This window comes from Pipistrellus hanaki, assembly GCF_964339955.1.
Source record: "Pipistrellus hanaki genome assembly, chromosome: 4".
Lineage (NCBI taxonomy): Eukaryota > Metazoa > Chordata > Mammalia > Chiroptera > Vespertilionidae > Pipistrellus > Pipistrellus hanaki.
The window spans coordinates 94,637,847-94,655,655 of NC_140506.1; the positions used below are offsets into that span (position 1 = coordinate 94,637,847).

Consider the following 17,809-nt stretch of genomic DNA (forward strand, 5'->3'; position numbering starts at 1 on the left):
AATAAAGGTTAATAATAATAATAATAATAATAATAAAAGAAAGAAAGCAAAAGGGAGGCCAAACACTGTAAGTATGGTCATCTGGGCAGCTTCACCTGGAAGCTACAGCTTCAGGTTCCCCAGGGAGCCTCCAGTCCACTCCCTACATCTTACTGTGGGAAGGAAACAAACAAAGAGGAAGTCGGGCACATGCAAAGTGAAGTCAGGTGACTTAGGGAAGGAGCTACCTGTCTGTCTAGCCTGGGGAACAATGGATTGGCTATGGTGGTGGACTCCCTCAGAAGCATGCAAAATCTTGGAAGGTTAAAATCTCTGGCCGGTGTGGCTCATTTGGTTGAGCATTACCCTGTGCACTGAAAGGTCGCAGGTTCAATTACTGGTCATCGCACATGCCCAGGTTTTGCTCCCCATCGGGCAGCCAATTGATGATTCTCTCTCCTCTCTCCCTTTCTTGTTCTCTGAAAAATCAATAAAAACATATTTTAAATATTAAGTAAAATCTCCAGCCGAAACCGGTTTGGCTCAGTGGATAGAGCGATGGCCTGTGGACTGAAAGGTCCCGGGTTCGATCTCTTCAGGTCAAGGGCATATACCTTGGTTGCAGGCACATCCCCAGTAGGGGGTGTGCAAGAGGCAGCTGATCAATGATTCTCTCATTGATGTTTCTAACTCTCTACCCCTCTCTCCTCCTCTCTGTGAAAAATCAATAAAATATATATATATATTTTTAAATCTCCAGACAAAAGGAGTTCTCTCTCTCTTTCTTGTGTTTTCTCTCTCTTGCTCTACACCCCTCCCTCCCCCCACTTGCCCATGGGATCACATGTTCTCCCTCCATAGCCATGTGGCATTAAGCAGCCCCAAGGCCCATGGCCGAACAGACTCCACACGCAATGGACTGCAGCTGGGAACATAAGCTAAGCTCGCCAAACGCTGGACTGGACTTGATTGTGCGTGCGTGCGTGTGTGTGTGTGTGTGTGTGTGTGTGTGTGTCTGTGTGTGTGTGTGTCTGTGTTAATCCTCACCCAAGGATATTTGTTTAGTGGAAGGGAGGAATAGTGACAGAAAGAAATATTGACATGAGAGAGACACCTCAATTGGTTGCCTCCTGCACACAGCCCAACCTATGCTCTAACCCACATATGTCAAACACAAGGCCTGAGGGCCAAATCCAGCCCGCCAGGCCTTGCAATGTGGCCCGCACCGCGCTGTCATCACTGCACTCCGCTGTCAGTTTATGACATTGTCAGTTTATGACTGTTCAGTAAACCATTCGGCCCGCGATTTAGGCTGGATTTTAGATTTTGGCCCCTTCTCTGATTGAGTTCGACACCCCTACTCTAACCACTGAGCCAAACAGGGTGGGGCTGCACTGTTTACTATGGAACAGAAATTCTGGGCAGTGGCCTTAATTCTGGCCCTGCTAAAGACAAGAACGGATTTCTTCCATGGTGAATTGGACAGAGATGGGACCTTGGAGGGGAGCCCCTTAATTTTACATTATCGATAAAACCTTCCATGAAACCTTACCCTCCCATGGGGTCTCGGGAAACTCTTTTCCTGGTGGCACCTCAAAAACTCCACTTCCATCCATAACACACCCACACAGTATCCTCCCAGAACAATACAAATGAAAAATAGGAGCCTCAATTCTCTCTCTTTTTTTTTTTTTTTTTTTTTTTTTTTAAATACTCACCCAAGGATATCTTTTGGTTGATTTTTTTTAGAGACCATGGAAGAGAGAGGAAAAGACAGAGAGAAATATTGATGTGAGAGAAACACATTGTTGGTTGCCTCCAGCACTAGCTCCTACCAGGTCCGAGGCCGGGGAGGATCCTACAACTGAGGTACATGCCCTACAACCGAAGTACATGCCCTACAACCGAGGTGCATGCCCTTGACCAGAATCGAACCCGGGACCCTATGATCCACAGGCCAATGCTCTATCCACTGAACCAAACCGCTATGGCCGATTCTCCTTCTTGAAAATAAGGAACATGACTCCTCCCTGTCCCTTTTCTTCCAGAACTTTTCAAGTGCATATAAAGCTTTATAACTGCTAAATGAGTCTTTTGCCAGCCTCAAACAGGACCTCAGGATTGGGAGCCATCCTTTTGAAGTGCAACATCAAGGAAGATCCCTCTCTATCCCTCAGTTATGGGGGAGAATAACTGCTCAGAGCCCTGCAGTGTACCCAACCACCTCCCCACGCGAGAAGTTTGTTTCTCCCTCCCCTCCCCCCATAAAAGCCAACTACCATTATAAAGTTAGGATGAACTATGTGCAAATGAAGGTGCTGTCAAGTCTGCTTACTTGAGGCATATTCATTGCTTATTTGGAAAACAAGATACGGATTTTGAAATTTTCTCTTGGCCCCGACGGTAGCTCAATTGGTTATGTCTGGATACACCAAGGTTGCAGGTTCCATCCCTGGTCAGGGCACAAACAAGAATCAACCAATGGATGCATAAATAAGTGGAGCCTCTCACTCTCTAAAATTAATAAATAAAAAATTTAAAGACAGGATGATGGCTCTTTGCCACATCTACTGTGAGGACGAAGACCATTCTCAGCAATCAGGCTGCTGACATCCCAGAAAATGTGGGCGTCCCCCTGCAGGGACGCACAGTGACTGTGCAGGGCCTCACAGGCGGCTGCGGAGGGACTCGGTCACATACGTATGGAGCTCAGGCTCCCGGGAAAGAAAAGGAAGCGGCTCCGAGTTGACAAAAGGTGGGGAAATGGAAGGGAACTGGCTACCGTTCACACCACCTGCGGTCACGTTCAGAACAGGATCAAGGTGTTACCCTGAGCTTCCGTTACAGAATGAGCTCCACGTCCTCTCCCTTCCCCATCAGTGCCGTTATTCAGGAGAATGGGCCTCCTGTTGAAATCAGAGATTTCTTGGGTGAAAAATACATCCGTAGGGTTTGGATGAGGTCAGACGTTGCTCGTTCAGCATCTCAGGCCCAGAAAGATGAGTTGATTCTCGAAGGAAATGACATTGAACTTGTATCAAATTCAGCTGCTTTGATTCAGCAAGCCACAAAGTTAAAAAACAAGAATATCAGAAGAATTTTGGCTGGCATCTATGTTTCTGAAAAAGGAACAGTTCAGCAGGCTGATGAGTGAGATCTAAGTTGTCCAGCTACAGGGATAGCAAGATGTTAAATGATTTGCCACACTCATTTGCAAGATTTTAAAGATGCAATAAAAGCCTCATGTTGGGAAAACAAAACAAAACAAAACAAAAAAACAGGATGATGGGTTGTACCTGTTTGGCTATGCAAAAGGTGAATGTCTTTCTGCCTTTGCAATCTCTTATTGCAGTAGTCAGCAAACCGCGGCTCTTGAGCCACATGCGGCTCTTTGGCCCCTTGAGTGTGGCTCTTCGAGTCTATTTTGAAGACGTAGCATTAGAAGGAGTTTAAGTTTTAAAAAATGTGGCTCTCAAAAGAAATTTCAATCTTTGTACTGTTGATATTTGGCTCTGTGGATTAATGAGTTTGCCGACCGCTGTCTTAGTGGGTTGCCTGTGATGTGCATCCATTCTGATTTAATGCTTTTTTTTTTTTTTTTTTTTATGTTTTCTGACTCTACTACATCTGCAGAGAGTTTGTTTTCTCATTGTATTGATTTTGTTTTCTCATTGTATTGCCCCAGAACCCACCAACAACATTGACACCCCAGAGGCTATATGTCCTCCACGTATCTACCTTACTCACAATTCCTGCACCACATGCCTCCAAAACACAGCACACATATGCCTTTAACACGTCACATCTCCAATATCACCTCCGACTGCATGACCCCTGACACCTCACCCACACATCCCACACTCCACTTCCTAAATGATACCCACCGGGCATACACTCAATACTGCCTGCCTCTCCCACACAGACTCTTCACAGAACAGGTACCCCGCACACCCATCCAGGACGCAGCCACCGCTCACATCCTATCCCATCCGCCTGCTTCGCCACACTGATAGTCCCACTCCGATACCCCAGCATGGTCCGCCTACACCTCACATCCTCCAGATTCGCCCAGGCCCAGGCTAAAGGCACACATCCCAGCAGGGAGGGCTGTTTCCCAGGGAACGAAGGCTCCAGGCTCTGGCAGAGGGGACACCAAGGGCCTCCCACTCCCAGGAAACCATCAGCTACTCTTTGCAGCTGGGCCAGAAACACAGCGATGGCTCCCAAGCCCTTCTGCCAGTCCTGGGCCCTCCTGGGAGCCTCTGCAAACGAGGGGAGCTGGGCATGGCCCTACGTGCCTGCAGCGTCCCCAGGTCTCCTCCCTAGACCTTGCTGGAAGGGGCCCGGCCCCTGCTGTAAAACCGGGTCTTACTTGGCACGGGAAGTTGAGGAGCTCTGGGTATGGCTTCCTCCTGATAGAGACCTGCCTGGAAGCCCCAATGTTAATGGGGCTCCTGGCACACAGTAGCCCCCCCCCTTTTTTTTTTAATATATTTTATTGATTTTTTACAGAGAGGAAGGGAGAGAGATAGAGAGCTAGAAACGTTGATGAGAGAGAAACATCGACCAGCTGCCTCTTGCATACCCCCTACTGGGGATGTGCCCGCAACCAATGTACATGCCCTTGACCGGAATCGAACCTGGGACCTTTCAGTCCGCAGACCGACGCTCTACCACTGAGCCAAACCGGTTTCGGCAGTAGGCCCTTAATAAATGCTAAATAATAATAATAATGGTTAAGCCCTGGGCCGGATTAGCGCATCGTCCCAATATGCCATGGCTGTGGGTACAGTTCCTGGTCAGGGCACATGAACAAACCAACCAATGAATGCATAAATAAGAGGAACAATAAGTTGATTTCTCTCAATCTCTCTCCCTTCCTGTAAGTAAGTAAATAATGGTTACTGTCTGAGCACTTACTGTGCCGCTGCATGTGCTTTACAGCAGAGGCTCACTGAGGTAGCTGTAATGATCACCCCTATTTTACAGACCGGGAAACTGCAGCCGAAGAGCTTGGGTCACACAGCTAGAAAGGGGCTTTGAACTCAAAGTCTGACTCCAGCATCTGGGCGGCAGTGGGCACCCCGCTGTTCCTCAGCTGCCCCGAGACTTCCCTAGGTGGCAGAGCCCTCGGAGTGTCTCCTTCCTCCGCACCCCGAATCTCAGGACTTTCCACAGACCTTCACCCACTCCTCCCTCCCTCATTTCCTGAGCTTCTGATCTTTGCCATCCCCTGGCTGGGTATCCCGGGCACAGAGAAGACCCAGGCATGGATTCACTCTCAAGAAGGCAGGATGGCCCTGGCTGGTTTGGCTCAGTGGATAGAGCATCAGACTGTGGACTGAAGGATCCCAGATTCGATTCCAGTCAAAGGCACATGCCCAGGTTTCGGGCTCCATCCCCAGTAGGGGGAGTGCAAGAGACAGCTAATCAACGATTCTCTCTCATCATTGATGTTTCCATCTCTCCCTCTCCCTTCCTCTCTGAAATCAATAAAAAAAATATTTTTTAAAAATAAAAAGAATGCAAAATTTTTTAAAATATGTAAAAATATTTTTTGTTGATTTTTCAGAGGATAGGAGAGAGGGAGAGAGAGATAGAAACATCAATGATGAGAGAATCATTGATCCGCTGCTTCCTGCACGCCCCCCAGTGGGAATCGAGACCGCAATCTGAGCATGTGCCCTTGACCAGAATTGAATCTGGGACTCTTCAGTCCCCAGGCTGACACTCTATTCACTGAGCCAAACAGGCTAGGGCTAAATATATGTATATATATTAAAGGGTGTTGAGCTCAAAAGTAAGACAGAACCTTCTTGGTGCTAAAAAATAAAGAAGGAAAGCATCGAAACCGGTTTGGCTCAGTGGATAGAGCGTCGGTCTGCAGACTGAAAGGTCCCAGGTTCGATTCCGGTCAAGGGCATATACATTGGTTGCAAGCACATCCCCAGTGGGGGGTGTGCAGGAGGCAGCTGGTCAATGATTCTCTCATTGACTTTTCTAACTCTCTATCCCTCTCCCTTCCTCTCTGTAAAAAATCAATAAAATATATTAAAGAAGAAGAAGAAGGAGGAGGAGGAGGAGGAGGAGGAGGAGGAGGAGGAGGAGGAGGAAGAGGGGGAGGGGGAGGGGGAGGGGGAGGGGGAGGGGGAGGGGGAGGGGGAGGGGGAGGGGGAGGGGGAGGGGGAGGAGGAGGAGGAGGAGGAGGAGGAGGAGGAGGAGGAAAGCAAAGCCAAGACGGTGAGGGGGGATGAAGTCCAGCAGCCCTTGGGAAGCTGGGATGGAGTTTTCCACTCACATCAGGCGGAGGCCTGGGACGGCAGAGAGCTGAGGGGGAGTGCACTGCCCAGGCTGAGAACTGAGAGGAGGCTGTCTCTCCCGGGCGCAGAAGACAGAGGAAAGAAGTCCGTGCCCCTGCCTCGGGGTGCGACATGAGAGCAGTCACGGCAGAAAGTCAGAGTGTGAACCTGGACTCAGACCAAACCTCGGGTGCAGAAACCTGCTCTGGGAAACTCAGGAATAAAACGGTCAAACCTGTGCAGCCTGTAAGACTGGCAGAAGCCAAGGCAAGCTGGCCCCAGGGGGGGGGCCGTGGCGCAGGTAACTCGCTTCCTTTTCACTGCACACCCAGCATACAACTGCTGAATGAACAAGGACTGAACAACTGATGGTGGGAATGGCAGGCAAGCAGGGGAGATGGTGTAGGCCAAGCCAGAGGGAGGAAAAGGCCCTGTTGTGCCCAAGATGCAGCTTTCCCTCCACTGGAGTTGAGAGGACAGGAATACCGCGTCCTCACCGTCCCCGCCCTCCCACACAAGAGCACCACATCACAGGATTGGAACAGCTCTGGAGTTTATTTGGGCAGCGCAAACGGGACTGACGTTTCACTTGTGCGCGCGCGCGCGCGCACACACACACACACACACACACACACACACACACACGGGTACACATATCCTGAGCAGCGTCGCTCGAGGTTGACATCATCTGCTTTGGGCCCCCCGATCTCAGTCGGGTGTGGATCTCAGGAACCTGAGGAGCCCAGGGCATGCAGGAGAAACTGTGATGGGGAGAGTCCAGGAGCCCTCCCCCTGCCCACCAGGCCTTGGGAACCCCTCCCCCCACCCACCCCCCGAGTGCCACACCCACTGCCATCCCTGCCGTCCTCTCCCTCCTTCCACAGAGGGCGGCTCCCAGCTCACCCGCAGGGAATCAGCGGGAGCTCCAGGCGCCCTTGTGGCTCCCTCCTCCGCACGCTGGTTCTGGCCCATCAGGATTGTCCATGTTCTCATAAGAATCCGCATCTGGTGAGGACCAGGAGGAGGGAAACACGGAGCTGGGCGGAGGCTGGGAGAGATCAGCCTCCGAGGACACCAGGGACAGCAGCAGAAGCACCCACCTTCCTCGTGACTGGGGCCAGGCGGGGCCCGAAGGGAGCGGAGCTGGGGAGCGGCGTACACGATCCCTCTCATATCCTCGTAGGACTGGGACCCTGTGTGGGCAGGAGCCGGGGAGCCGGGGGTTTGGGAGCCACACTGGGGGTTTGGGGAAGGGAAGTGCAGCCTAAGATATGGAGGGGGCCTGAGGGGCAGGGAGAGGTGGGAGGCTTGACCCAGGTACTAGGAAGGAGTGATTGGGGTCAGCATCAGGTTCGGGGTCCTTGCTAATTTTAGGGTTCAGTCAGGTATGGGTTAGATTATAGTCTTGGTCAGAGAAATAGTTAAGAACAGAATTGGAGCCCTAGCTGGTTTGGCTCAGTGGATAGGACGTCAGTCTGAGGACTGAAGTTGTCCCAGGTTCAATTCTGGCCAAGGGCACATACCCAGGTTGCAGGCTCAGTCCCCATGTGGGGCATGCAGGAGGCAGCTGATCAATGATTCTCATCATTGATGTTTCTCTCTCTCTCTCTCTCTCTCCCTTCCTCTCTGAAATAAAAACAAAATCAAAAGAACCCACTTTTAAGTCAAGCTATGAAAAAAGAAAAATTACACATATTAAAAAAAAAAAAAAAAAAGAACAGAATTGGAAAGAGTCCAAGTTAGAGTTATGAGGAGGTTAGAGAGAGAGCTGGGGTCCAAGCGAAGGTCTGCCTTGGGGCTGAGGTGAGGTGGAGGTCAAAGTCCAGGCTGGAATTGGGTTGGGATCAGGGGTGATGTTCATGGTTAGGGAAGGGGCAAATACTGGAGTTTCAATTAGGGTTGGGGGAGGTGTTGAGGTTTTAAGTAAGGGTCAAATCTAAGATCAGGATTGGGCTTGGGTTGGGGGTCAAAGCAAAGTCAAGGTTCTGCCTGGAATTAGAGCTGAGTCCAGGCCAACCCAATCTGGGCAGGTCCTAAGCGTTTCTCACCAAGGGAGGTTGCCTCGCGGCTGGGGTCCCAGGCAGTCCCAGGGGGGCTCAGGAAGTCTGAAGAAGGGAGAAGGGAGTCACTATTGCTCTGGTCACCACGTCACACACACCATCACCACCACCGCCACCCCTCACGCTCTCAGGGGTGTGACCATCCTCTCACACACACCTTTTGTCCTGGCCACGGGCTGGGCCAGCTCTTCGTCCTCGTTCTCATACAGCTCAGATGCTGCAGAAAAAGAGAATGTCAGGGCCCACTCCTGCCCTGTAGGAGCTCCATGGGTCCCCCGAGTCTCTGAGGCTCCCGGAGGACCCCAATTACCGTTGGAGAAGGAGTCTTCTTCCTCGGGACCCAGGGCCCCGTCCTCAGGGTTCTCGTAGCCGCTGCCATCTGTGGAGAGAGAGGGAGGGGGGTCCAGCGAGGGTCCACAGCCCCCCTGAGGAGGTGGGAGGCAGCGGGGGGGGGGGGCAGTCTTACCCTGGGAGAGCTGGTCCTGGCCCAGGTTGGAGTCGTTCTCATAGGAGCCCCCCTCACTGTCCGGCTCCTCATACGCCTCCCCTTCTTCTTCGTCTGGGCCTGGGATTTGGGGGTAGGGGTGGGACCGAGTCATGGCCCCTTCTCTCGGGGCCCCAGTTAACTATTCCTGCCACAGAGGACTCCGACACCCCCACATAGGAGTAAAGACCCTGCACCATCACCAGCTGCCCCCGTCCGGCTCCGGGACCCCGCGGCTCCGGCCTCCTGGACCTCGTTGTACGGGTTTCCTCCGTAGGACTGGACGGCGGCGGCCAGGCCTGCAGCCCACCGGTGGGAGCGTCCTGCAGGAGGGCGGGGTGGGGGCGAGGAGGGGACTGGGCGTCAGGGCCGAGGTCTGCGCGCGGGCGCGGGAGAGGATGCTCTGGGTCTAGGATGACCCGGGAGTCTAGGCACCGGATCCGAGCCAGGGGCGTGGCCTCCCGTTCCCGGGCGCGTCTGTTCCAATCCGAACAGAACTTCGGTCCCGAGCCTGGGGGCGGGCCTGGGTCCTAAGGGCGGGCTCACCGCTGGCTGGGGCTCCGCCCCGGGGCGGGCTCTGTGCTGTTAGCTCCGCCCCGGGGCGGGTCTTTGCTTCTGGCTCCGCCCCGGGGCGGGGTCTTTGCTGTCGGAGGAGCCTGGAGCCGGGGCGCAGGGAGCTCTGGGGATTGCGGAGCGGGGAAGGGGGCCCCAGCCCGGTGACCCAGCCCGGCCTCCTACCCGTGCCAGCCGTGGGCGAGGACAGGGAGAGCACGTTCCCGTACTGGCTCTGGGCCCCGTTGCCCGGGGGAGGCGTCACTTTGAAGAACCTGGAGGAGGAAGGGGGTGCGCTAGGCCTGGCCTGGAGGGGCGGGGGAGACACACCCGGGGTGCAGGCCAGGCCTCAGAGATTGGAAGGTGGTCACTTGTCATCAGCTGCTTGGTCCCAGGACAGCCTGCAGGGGGGCTCTGGGGTCGCTCCAAGGAGGTCTTCCCAGAAGAGGTGGCTTTGGAGCTGAGCTATGGAAGGTGGGGATAAAGGCGCCCTCCCTCCGCAGAGCAAACAGCAAGCAAAGCATTCAGTGGAAGCGCAGGGGTGGGATTCTGGGGGCCGGGGGTACCCACATTCTTACCTTCTGGTGGGGTCTGTCATTCGCTTTCTTTTCCTCCTCAGGGTCAGCGCTGGTGGGAGTTAATGGGAATGATCAGAGGAAGAGCTCCCTGGCTGGGTGAAGATTTTGGGGGTGCTGGGGAGGTCGCTTGGGTCAATGGAGGAGCTGGGAGTTCAAATTCCAAGGGGCTGGGGAAGTCTGGAGGGCACTTAGAGAAGGGGAGGGGGCAGGACTGTAAAGTGGGGCGGGGAGTCAGTGTAAGACTGGCCAGTGTGGGCTCCTGCAGGAGGCGGTGTGAGGGCTGGCAGACCCTTTGGGGGACATGACTCACCTCTTCGCAGATAAAGGAAGCCGGCCACCGAGCCCATGCAGAAGATCAGGTACACCAAGGCTGCCACCGGGACCCTCCAGCCTCCAGCCTTCAGCAGCCACCACCGCACTGCTGGGGAAGGAGCTATGAGACCAGGACCAGGCGGGCACTTTGTTTCCGGGCCCCGAGACCTCAAAGGGCCAAAAATCTGGGGGACAGGGCTAGACGCCGAGCCTCCAAGTCCCCAGCTACAAGGAGGGGGCCTGGGCCTGGGCCTCCGAGCCTGGCACAGGGCCTGGGGAAGTAGCCAGGAAGCAAACCATGAAATGTTAGGCTTAAGGTGAGGATGGCCAGCTTCCTGCTGCAGCTAAGAGCAGCCACAGTCGCCCTAGCAGCCTAGCCAGTTTGGCTCAGTGGATAGAGCATTGGCCTGCGGACTCAAGGGTCCCAGGTTCAATTCCGGTCAAGGGCATGTACCTTGGTTGCGGGCACATCCCCAGCAGGGAGTGTGCAGGAGGCAGCTGATCAATGTTTCTCTCTCTTCGATGTTTCTTTTTTAACAGTGGTAAACAGTTTTTATTCAAGCAATGAAACATGGAAAAAATATATTAGTAATCATTATAATAATTTCATTTGTGTGAGTATGACTTTTACAAATATTTACCTGATATATAAAAGGGAAATTACTGTGCACATAAAATTTATGTAGATGGCCGAAACCGGTTTGGCTCAGTGGTAGAGCGTCGGTCTGCGACTGAAAGGTCCCAGGTTCGATTCCCATCAAGGGCATGTACATCGGTTGCGGGCACATCCCCGGTAGGGGATGTGCAAGAGGCAGCTGGTCGATGTTTCTCTCTCATCGACATTTCTAGCTCTCTATCCCTCTCCCTTCCTCTCTGTAAAAAATCAATAAAATATATATATATTTTTAAATTTATGTAGATGATTACACCCACAGCACAATCTGATAGCAGTAGTCAATGCAGTGTCCATTCCTCGAGACGAGGCTCTCACACTAAATGGCACCCGTGGGACACAGTGGAAGCAGATGTGCAATTAACTTTTACTTGTTGGCACATTAGTACACGTGGGTATCTACTGGCAAACACACTTGTTAACAGCAACACTGAAAAGTTTACTGCCACCTCTGAGATTTTTTTTTTAATTTTATTGATTTCTTTTTTGCAGAGAGGAAAGGAGAGAGATAGTTAGAAACATCAATGAGAATCATCGATCAGCTGCCTCTTGCACACCCCCTACTGGAGATGTGCCCGCAACCAAGGTACATGCCCTTGACCGGAATCGAACCTGGGACCTTTCAATCCACAGGCCGACGCTCTATCCACTGAGCCAAACTGGTCTCAGCACCTCTGAGATTTAAAGAAATGCCTGGGTGTTATCCCATCGGGTTCATCGATGTTTCTAACTCTCTATTCCTCTCCCTTCCTCTCTGTAAAAATAACCAATTATATATATATATATATATATATATATATATATATATATATAGCCACAGTCAAAGTGGAGGGCAGAGTTGAGCTCACAAAGTTGAAGGTGGGAGGCAGCAAGGTGCTGAGGTAAAAGTTGGAGTGGAAGTTGAGATTGAGAACTGTGTAGGGTAGCAGGTCGGATTGTGTTAGGGTAGAAAATGGGCAGATCACTGTGACAAATTTGAGGGGTGAGGTAAGGCAAAGGCAGGGTGCCACATTCCTGGCTTTGGCACGTGGGCACGTGGTAAATTCTTCCCTTCCACAGGGTCGCCCAGGAGACTCTGCTTGGGGAGCACACTGAGTTTCACCTTCTTGTACATGTTGAGCTACCGTGCCCACGGGGCATCCCATGGCCACTCCAGGAGAGGCTGGGGGTGGGCGTATGGAGCCTGGAAGCCAGTCACCAAGGCCTGGTGGTCTGAGGAGCCAAGAGAGGAAAGGGGGTCCCCTAGGAGGGGTGTGTAGACAAGAGCGAGAGTGTGGACAGGGATGAGAAGGGGGCTCAGGACCCCAAAGGTGAGGAGTGGGGGAGGAAGGCGCTACCAGCGCTGATGGACAGGGGCAGCCAGGGGCAGGAGAGGACCCCGAGAAGCAGGATCTTGGAAGCAGGGAGGAAAGAGGTGTCGTCGGCGTTCAGCGTAGGGGTTGGGTCTCAGGCGCGGCTGTACTAGCCGAGAGGAGCCCAGGCGGGCTGGCTTCCAGTTCTTCCCAGGAGCTCTGCACACAGGGCCCACAACTGGGAGAAAGCCTACCTGACCGGGCAGTGACTTTCAGCTGCATCTCGACGGTCCTGTTGCCATGGTAACAATGATAGGCGCCAGCATCTCGAGCCGTGGCCTGATGCAGCCACAGAACAACCCCTCCGCTGAGGGTGCCCAGGACCCACATCTCTCTGACGGGAGCCTCCTCGCTCAGGTTCAGGCTCAGCAATGAGATGTTGGGCTTTCCGGGGTGCACGTGGATCCAGGAGACAGGTCCTCTGGCCACAGAAGCAGAAGGCACCGCACAGGGCAGACAGAGTGTGGAGCCAGGGGGCACTGTGAGGTCTGGGGCAAGGAGAGGCAAGGCTGGTGTCGGCCTCAGAGTCTCCTCCCCCACAAACCAACCCTCCAGTTCCCAATCGCCACCCTCCATCCCTGGCCCCTCGCCTCCTGGCGTTTCCCTGGCTCCTTACCTTGGTGTGAGCTGCCCTGAGGGGGGCCACAGGCAGGGTCTTTCTCCCTGAGCTCGGGGTGGTCTTCGGCCCATACGTACAGCTGGGAGCTTGTGAGGCCATCAGACGAGGGCCCGGGGTCCTCTGTGGACCTGTTCCCCGGGTCACAGCCCGGGTCATCTGGGTTTGAAGCCTTCCAGCGGAACCGCTCCCCTGGGAAGAGACCCGGAACCAGGTACAGAGACATCCAGGAAAGGCAAAGAAACCGAGAGACCCAGAAGGACACAAGTAAACAGGAACAAAGATCCAGAGAGAGACAGAGAAGCAGCGTCTCCGAGAGAAAGGAGACAGAGAGACACGGAGTGGTTCAGTATTGACATCCCAAAGCCGTAGGCGTTTACAGGAGCACCTACAACTGGCTTCCTGCTGGACCCTGGGCCTTCCAGCCCCACCCCTCAGGTCCTCCTCCTTCCACGCTGGGCTTCCCTCTTCTCATCCAGCCCTTCCTGTCCCACCCTAGACCTCACCGCTGCCGTTCACGCTGACTGCCCAGCCAGGCTGCCAGGCCTGCTCGGAAGGGGGCCCCTGCTGGCACAGGTAGAAGCCCCCCATCTCGTCAGAGATGTTGGAGATGAGCAGCAGGATGCCCGGGGGCCACACCTGGGTGCCCAGGCCTGGCAGCCCTCGGCTCCGGTTCCGCTGCGCCTGGCACGCCTGATACCAGGCCACCTGATCGTGGTTATCCTCGGAGGAAAGACACGACAGCATCGCATTGCCTCCCTCTGCGGAGAGAGAGCGGGGGTGGGGTGGGGAGAGCAGCTAGCCCCCTTCAGCCTCTCGCTGGGTTACAACCCCAGTGGCCCCATTCCCCACCCACTGGGAGCCATGAGCCTTCAGCACCATTCAGCCTGGCCTGGATTTCACAGTGAAGAAAATGGAGGCTCAGAGAGGGAATGTTACTTGGCCAAGGGCATCCAGCCTGAACCCGGGTGTCCAGCCCTAGCCCCCCTTCCATCTGTGCCCTTGGGTCATACCTGTAGCTTCCACCAGCCGAGATTTCTGGGGCCTGACTCCCACCGGGGTGAGGAAGAGGAGGAAGATGAAGAGGAGAGGAGGTGGCATGGTGGCCAGCCTCTCCGAGGCACCCAGCTTCCCCGCGCAGGGGATGCTGGGGCAAGTGGGGGGCTGCGGGGCACTGAACCATAGGTGTTTGCGGGGGCGGGTGGGCAGTCCCCTCCCCTCCCCTCGGGGAGGAAGGGGTGGTCACGCCTCAGGCCCCCTTCTCCGAGCACCTCTCCAGACCCACAAAAGTCCCCTCCTTCCGGCTGCCCGGGTTTATTTCCACCCCAGCACTCACACCAGTGAAGTGAAATGGTCTGGAGTCCATTTGCTCACTTTCTGTTCCCCCGGCGAGAGGAAGCCCCTTGCAGCACAGACGGGAGCACGGAGCCCTGAGCAGCGCTCGGCACATGAAGGTGGTGCCCAATGAATGTCTGTGGAATGAGTGGACCCAGTCGTAGGGCTCCCTCCTGATTCCACTCCTCCCTCCTCCAACCTCAGGCTCCAAATCCATTTCCCTCCCTCCTCTCCCCGCCACACACACACACACACACACCCTTCATTTCCTCACTCAACCAATACTTGGGCCACCATCACTCCTATACCACCAGCCTGTCCCAGGTATTTCGGGATTTGGCAGGCCTGAGTTTGAATCCTCTGCCTCTACTACTTGATTAAATTTCTTTGTCTGTCTAAGCCTCTGTTTCTTTCTCTGTAAACTGGAGGTAATAATAGTACTATTAAAGTGTGGGTATTTTGTTGTTGTTGTTTTAAATATATTTTATTGTTTTTTACAGAGAAGAAGGCAGAGGGATAGAGAGTCAGAAACATCGAGAGAGAAACATCGATCAGCTGCCTCCTGCACACCTCCTACTGGGGATGTGCCCGCAACCAAGGAACGTGCCCTTGACTGGAATCGAACCTGGGACCCTTGAGTCCGCAGGCCGACGCTCTAACCACTGAGCAAAACCGGTTAGGGCTATTAAAGTGCTGTTTATGAAGATTAAGCAGGACGATAGACACATGGCATCTTCAGCCCGGCTTCCAGCGAATGAGGGACAGCATCAGGCAATGGCTGAGCTCAAGCCAGGCGGCACCCCGGTAGCTCCCTGCAGTGGCCTGAGAGGCAACCAACGACCAATCCGCACTCTCTCCCAGTTCTCTCCTAGGAAGTCCTGCTTCAGTTACGGAAGGACCCATTTAGAAATGAGGAAACTGAGGCCCACAGAAGAGTAGGGTGTTACCACCGCCCTCGGTGTGCTGTGTGTGTGCCTATCGGTGTCTGTGCGGCTGCAGCCACTCAGGGGAGGAGGCTGGGGGCCCAGGAGACCTGCTGCTCAGGGGCCGGTTCCCAGAGCCGCCTCACTGGGCTGCGGCTTCCTGTTTGCCTCGGGCAAACCCCAGGGGACCCCCCATCTGTCAGGCCCCCACTTCCCTTTGGCGGCTGGCAGGGGGAAGAGTGGGCATTGGGGAATGAAGAGGGTGAGGAGGCAGGCCTTTTTGTTGTTGTTTTTTTATGGGGTTTTTTTTTTTGTGTGGGTTTTTGCCTTTCATTCAACAGAATCTCTCTGATCCTGCCATTAGCGTCCCTGCTGCCTCCGGAGCAAAGTCTAGAGCCAACAGTGCTCTGCCTAGAACCGCGCAGCGGCTTCTCTTCCACTTAAAAACACTCGGGCCGAAACCGGTTTGGCTCAGAGGTAGAGCGTCGGTCTGCGGACTGAAAGGTCCCAAGTTCGATTCTGGTCAGGGGCATGCACATTGGTTGTGGGCACATCCCCGGTAGGGGGTGTGCAGGAGGCAGCTGGTCGATGTTTCTCTCTCATCGACGTTTCTAGTTCTCTATCTCTCTCCCTTCCTCTCTGTAAAAAATAAAATATATATATTTTTTTAAAATTAAAAAACAAAACAAAACAAAACAAAAAACACTCGGGCGGAAACCGGTTTGGCTCAGTGGTAGAGCATCGGTCTGCAGACTGAAAGGTCCCAGGTTCAATTCCGGTCAAGAGCATGTACATTGGTTGCGGGCACATCCCCGGTAGGGGGTGTGCAAGAGGCAGCTGGTCGATGTTTCTCTCTCGACATTTCTAGCTCTCTATCTCTCTCCCTTCCTCTCTGTAAAATATCAATAAAATATATATATATTTTAAAAAATAAAATAAAATATATTAAAAAACAAACAAACTCGGAATCATGTCCCCAAAGGACTGAGCGAGGCTGTCCCACCTCCACTTCCACCGCACCCCCCCCCCCTCCCTCTGCCCCTCTGAACAGCTCCTTCCCATCATTCAGTCTCAGTTAGGTGTGGCTTTCTGAGAGGCTGTCCCTGACCCTGTTCGTCTCCTTCCCAGCACTCACCCAGCCCAAAGTCTGCTGTTGGTGTCCTCAGGTGCCTCCTGCCCGGCATCCCCTCCTCCACAACAGGGATCTCACTGTCTTTTCACTGACTGCTAGAAGTGTTGGTAAGCTTTGTTGTATAAGGGAAGGAAGTTAGGGAGAAAGAAAGAAAACCTCCTTTTCTCTTCCCGCCGTGCATGGTTACCAACGAGTCATCTTCTAGTCTAGCTATTTCTAGAACCAACTTTCTCCCTTTTCGGACTCTTCCCTTCCCAACTAGAACCATTTCAACGGCTTTTTGTGTGTTGGGGGGGGAGGGGGGGGAGAGAGAGTCCTCTGTCTTCTACCTCTTTTGCTTCCCACCTATGCCCCAGAGAGCTTCCTTGGTCTTAATCATGTGCTTCCCCTGCTCAATGGACTTCAGTGACTCCAAGGGCCTGAGAGCTGACTGGAGCTCTGTTTGCAGTCTTCATTTCACCCGCTCCCGGAGAAACCGTGCCACACACACAGGGAGAGCTGAGGACAGGAAGCTGCTAGGGAAGTGAGCTATCGGGGATTTATAAGCCAGGATTGGCCTGGCCAGGTTTGCACTTTCTAACAACTCCCCCTGGCTGCGGTGCGGAGGGGAATTGGAGGGAGGCCGGAGAGACCCATCAGGAGAGTGCTCATCCATTGATTCCCAGATGTTTATTTCTCAGGCACTGCGCTAGGTGCTGGGGAAAGAGCGGGGGCAAGAAATACAAGGTTCCTGATCTCCTGGAGCTGTGATTCGAGTTTTGGGGCCACAGAAGGGCAGAGGGGGGCAGGTAATAAACAAGTTAACCTATAGGTAATTTCAGTGGTGAGAAGTCTCTAATGCAATCCGATGGTGGCCAGGTGATCGGGGATGGCTAATTTGGATGGGGAGGTCAGGGAAGTCCTCGATGAGGTGACTTTTGAGCTGAGACCTTGCAGTTTAAAGCTCGGTGTTGCAGTAAGTCATGTTCAGTTTTGTTAGAAACTGCCATACTGAGGGACTATACCATTATACATTCCCATCAGGAATTCCATTTCACATGGTAGTCTCACTCTCCTATTTTAGCCAGCCCAGGAGGAGTGTAGTGATATCTACTTGTGGTTTAGTTTGGTTTCCCTAATGGCTAATAATGTTGAATGTGCAAATATGCCATCTGTGTCATCAGTGAAACATCCATTCCCGTCCTTTGCCCATTTTCAAACTGGACTGAACTAGACTTTAAGCAGGGATGACATGATGTGTTTCACAGGTGGCTCCAGCTGCTTTGAGAATAACTCAGGAGCCTAACGGCCACACGGGGGTGCAGTTAGGAGTTATTGGGGAAGTTCAGGGGAGAGATGATTGCACTAGGGCTGGGTTTCAGACCTGGAGATGAAGACAAAGGGACACGTCCTCCAACTCAGTCCTTTGGAGGAAGTTTACAGGACTTCCGGGCCCCTGGCGTGTGCTCTACAGAGGGAGGAACGGGTTGAGAGAAGGGGAATCAAAGCTCTGAACTAAGTTTGAGTTTCTTGTT

The 17,809-nt window shown here is 53.4% G+C and overlaps 1 protein-coding gene and 1 pseudogene across 5 annotated transcripts; one reads left to right on the forward strand and one right to left on the reverse strand.

The window, feature by feature from the left end:
* The first annotated feature begins 2,533 nt into the window (after window positions 1-2,533).
* On the forward strand, window positions 2,534-3,133 carry LOC311621766 (large ribosomal subunit protein uL6-like; annotated as a pseudogene). Its single transcript has one exon. The product of its transcript is annotated as a large ribosomal subunit protein uL6-like (transcript).
* A 3,464-nt stretch (window positions 3,134-6,597) lies between these two features.
* On the reverse strand, window positions 6,598-16,418 carry CD19 (CD19 molecule). 4 transcript variants are annotated; one of them, XM_084882952.1, is made up of 16 exons: window positions 16,299-16,418; window positions 13,919-14,377; window positions 13,412-13,666; window positions 12,906-13,097; window positions 12,484-12,777; window positions 10,263-10,373; window positions 9,953-10,001; window positions 9,561-9,649; window positions 9,020-9,145; window positions 8,805-8,903; window positions 8,649-8,717; window positions 8,496-8,555; window positions 8,327-8,383; window positions 7,379-7,471; window positions 7,182-7,283; window positions 6,598-7,011 (listed from the first exon to the last, which is right to left on the reverse strand). In XM_084882952.1, the coding sequence occupies exons 2-15, from the start codon at window positions 14,004-14,006 to the stop codon at window positions 7,192-7,194; spliced, it is 1,674 nt and encodes a 557-aa protein (XP_084739078.1). In that variant the 5' UTR covers window positions 14,007-14,377; window positions 16,299-16,418; the 3' UTR covers window positions 6,598-7,011; window positions 7,182-7,191. The 4 variants fall into 4 exon arrangements, with proteins under 4 accessions (XP_084739078.1, XP_084739079.1, XP_084739080.1 ...); XM_084882953.1 differs by having other exon boundaries at window positions 6,599-7,011; window positions 10,263-10,370; window positions 16,299-16,407; XM_084882954.1 differs by having other exon boundaries at window positions 6,599-7,011; window positions 9,026-9,145; window positions 16,299-16,407.
* Between the last annotated feature and the right edge of the window lie 1,391 nt (window positions 16,419-17,809).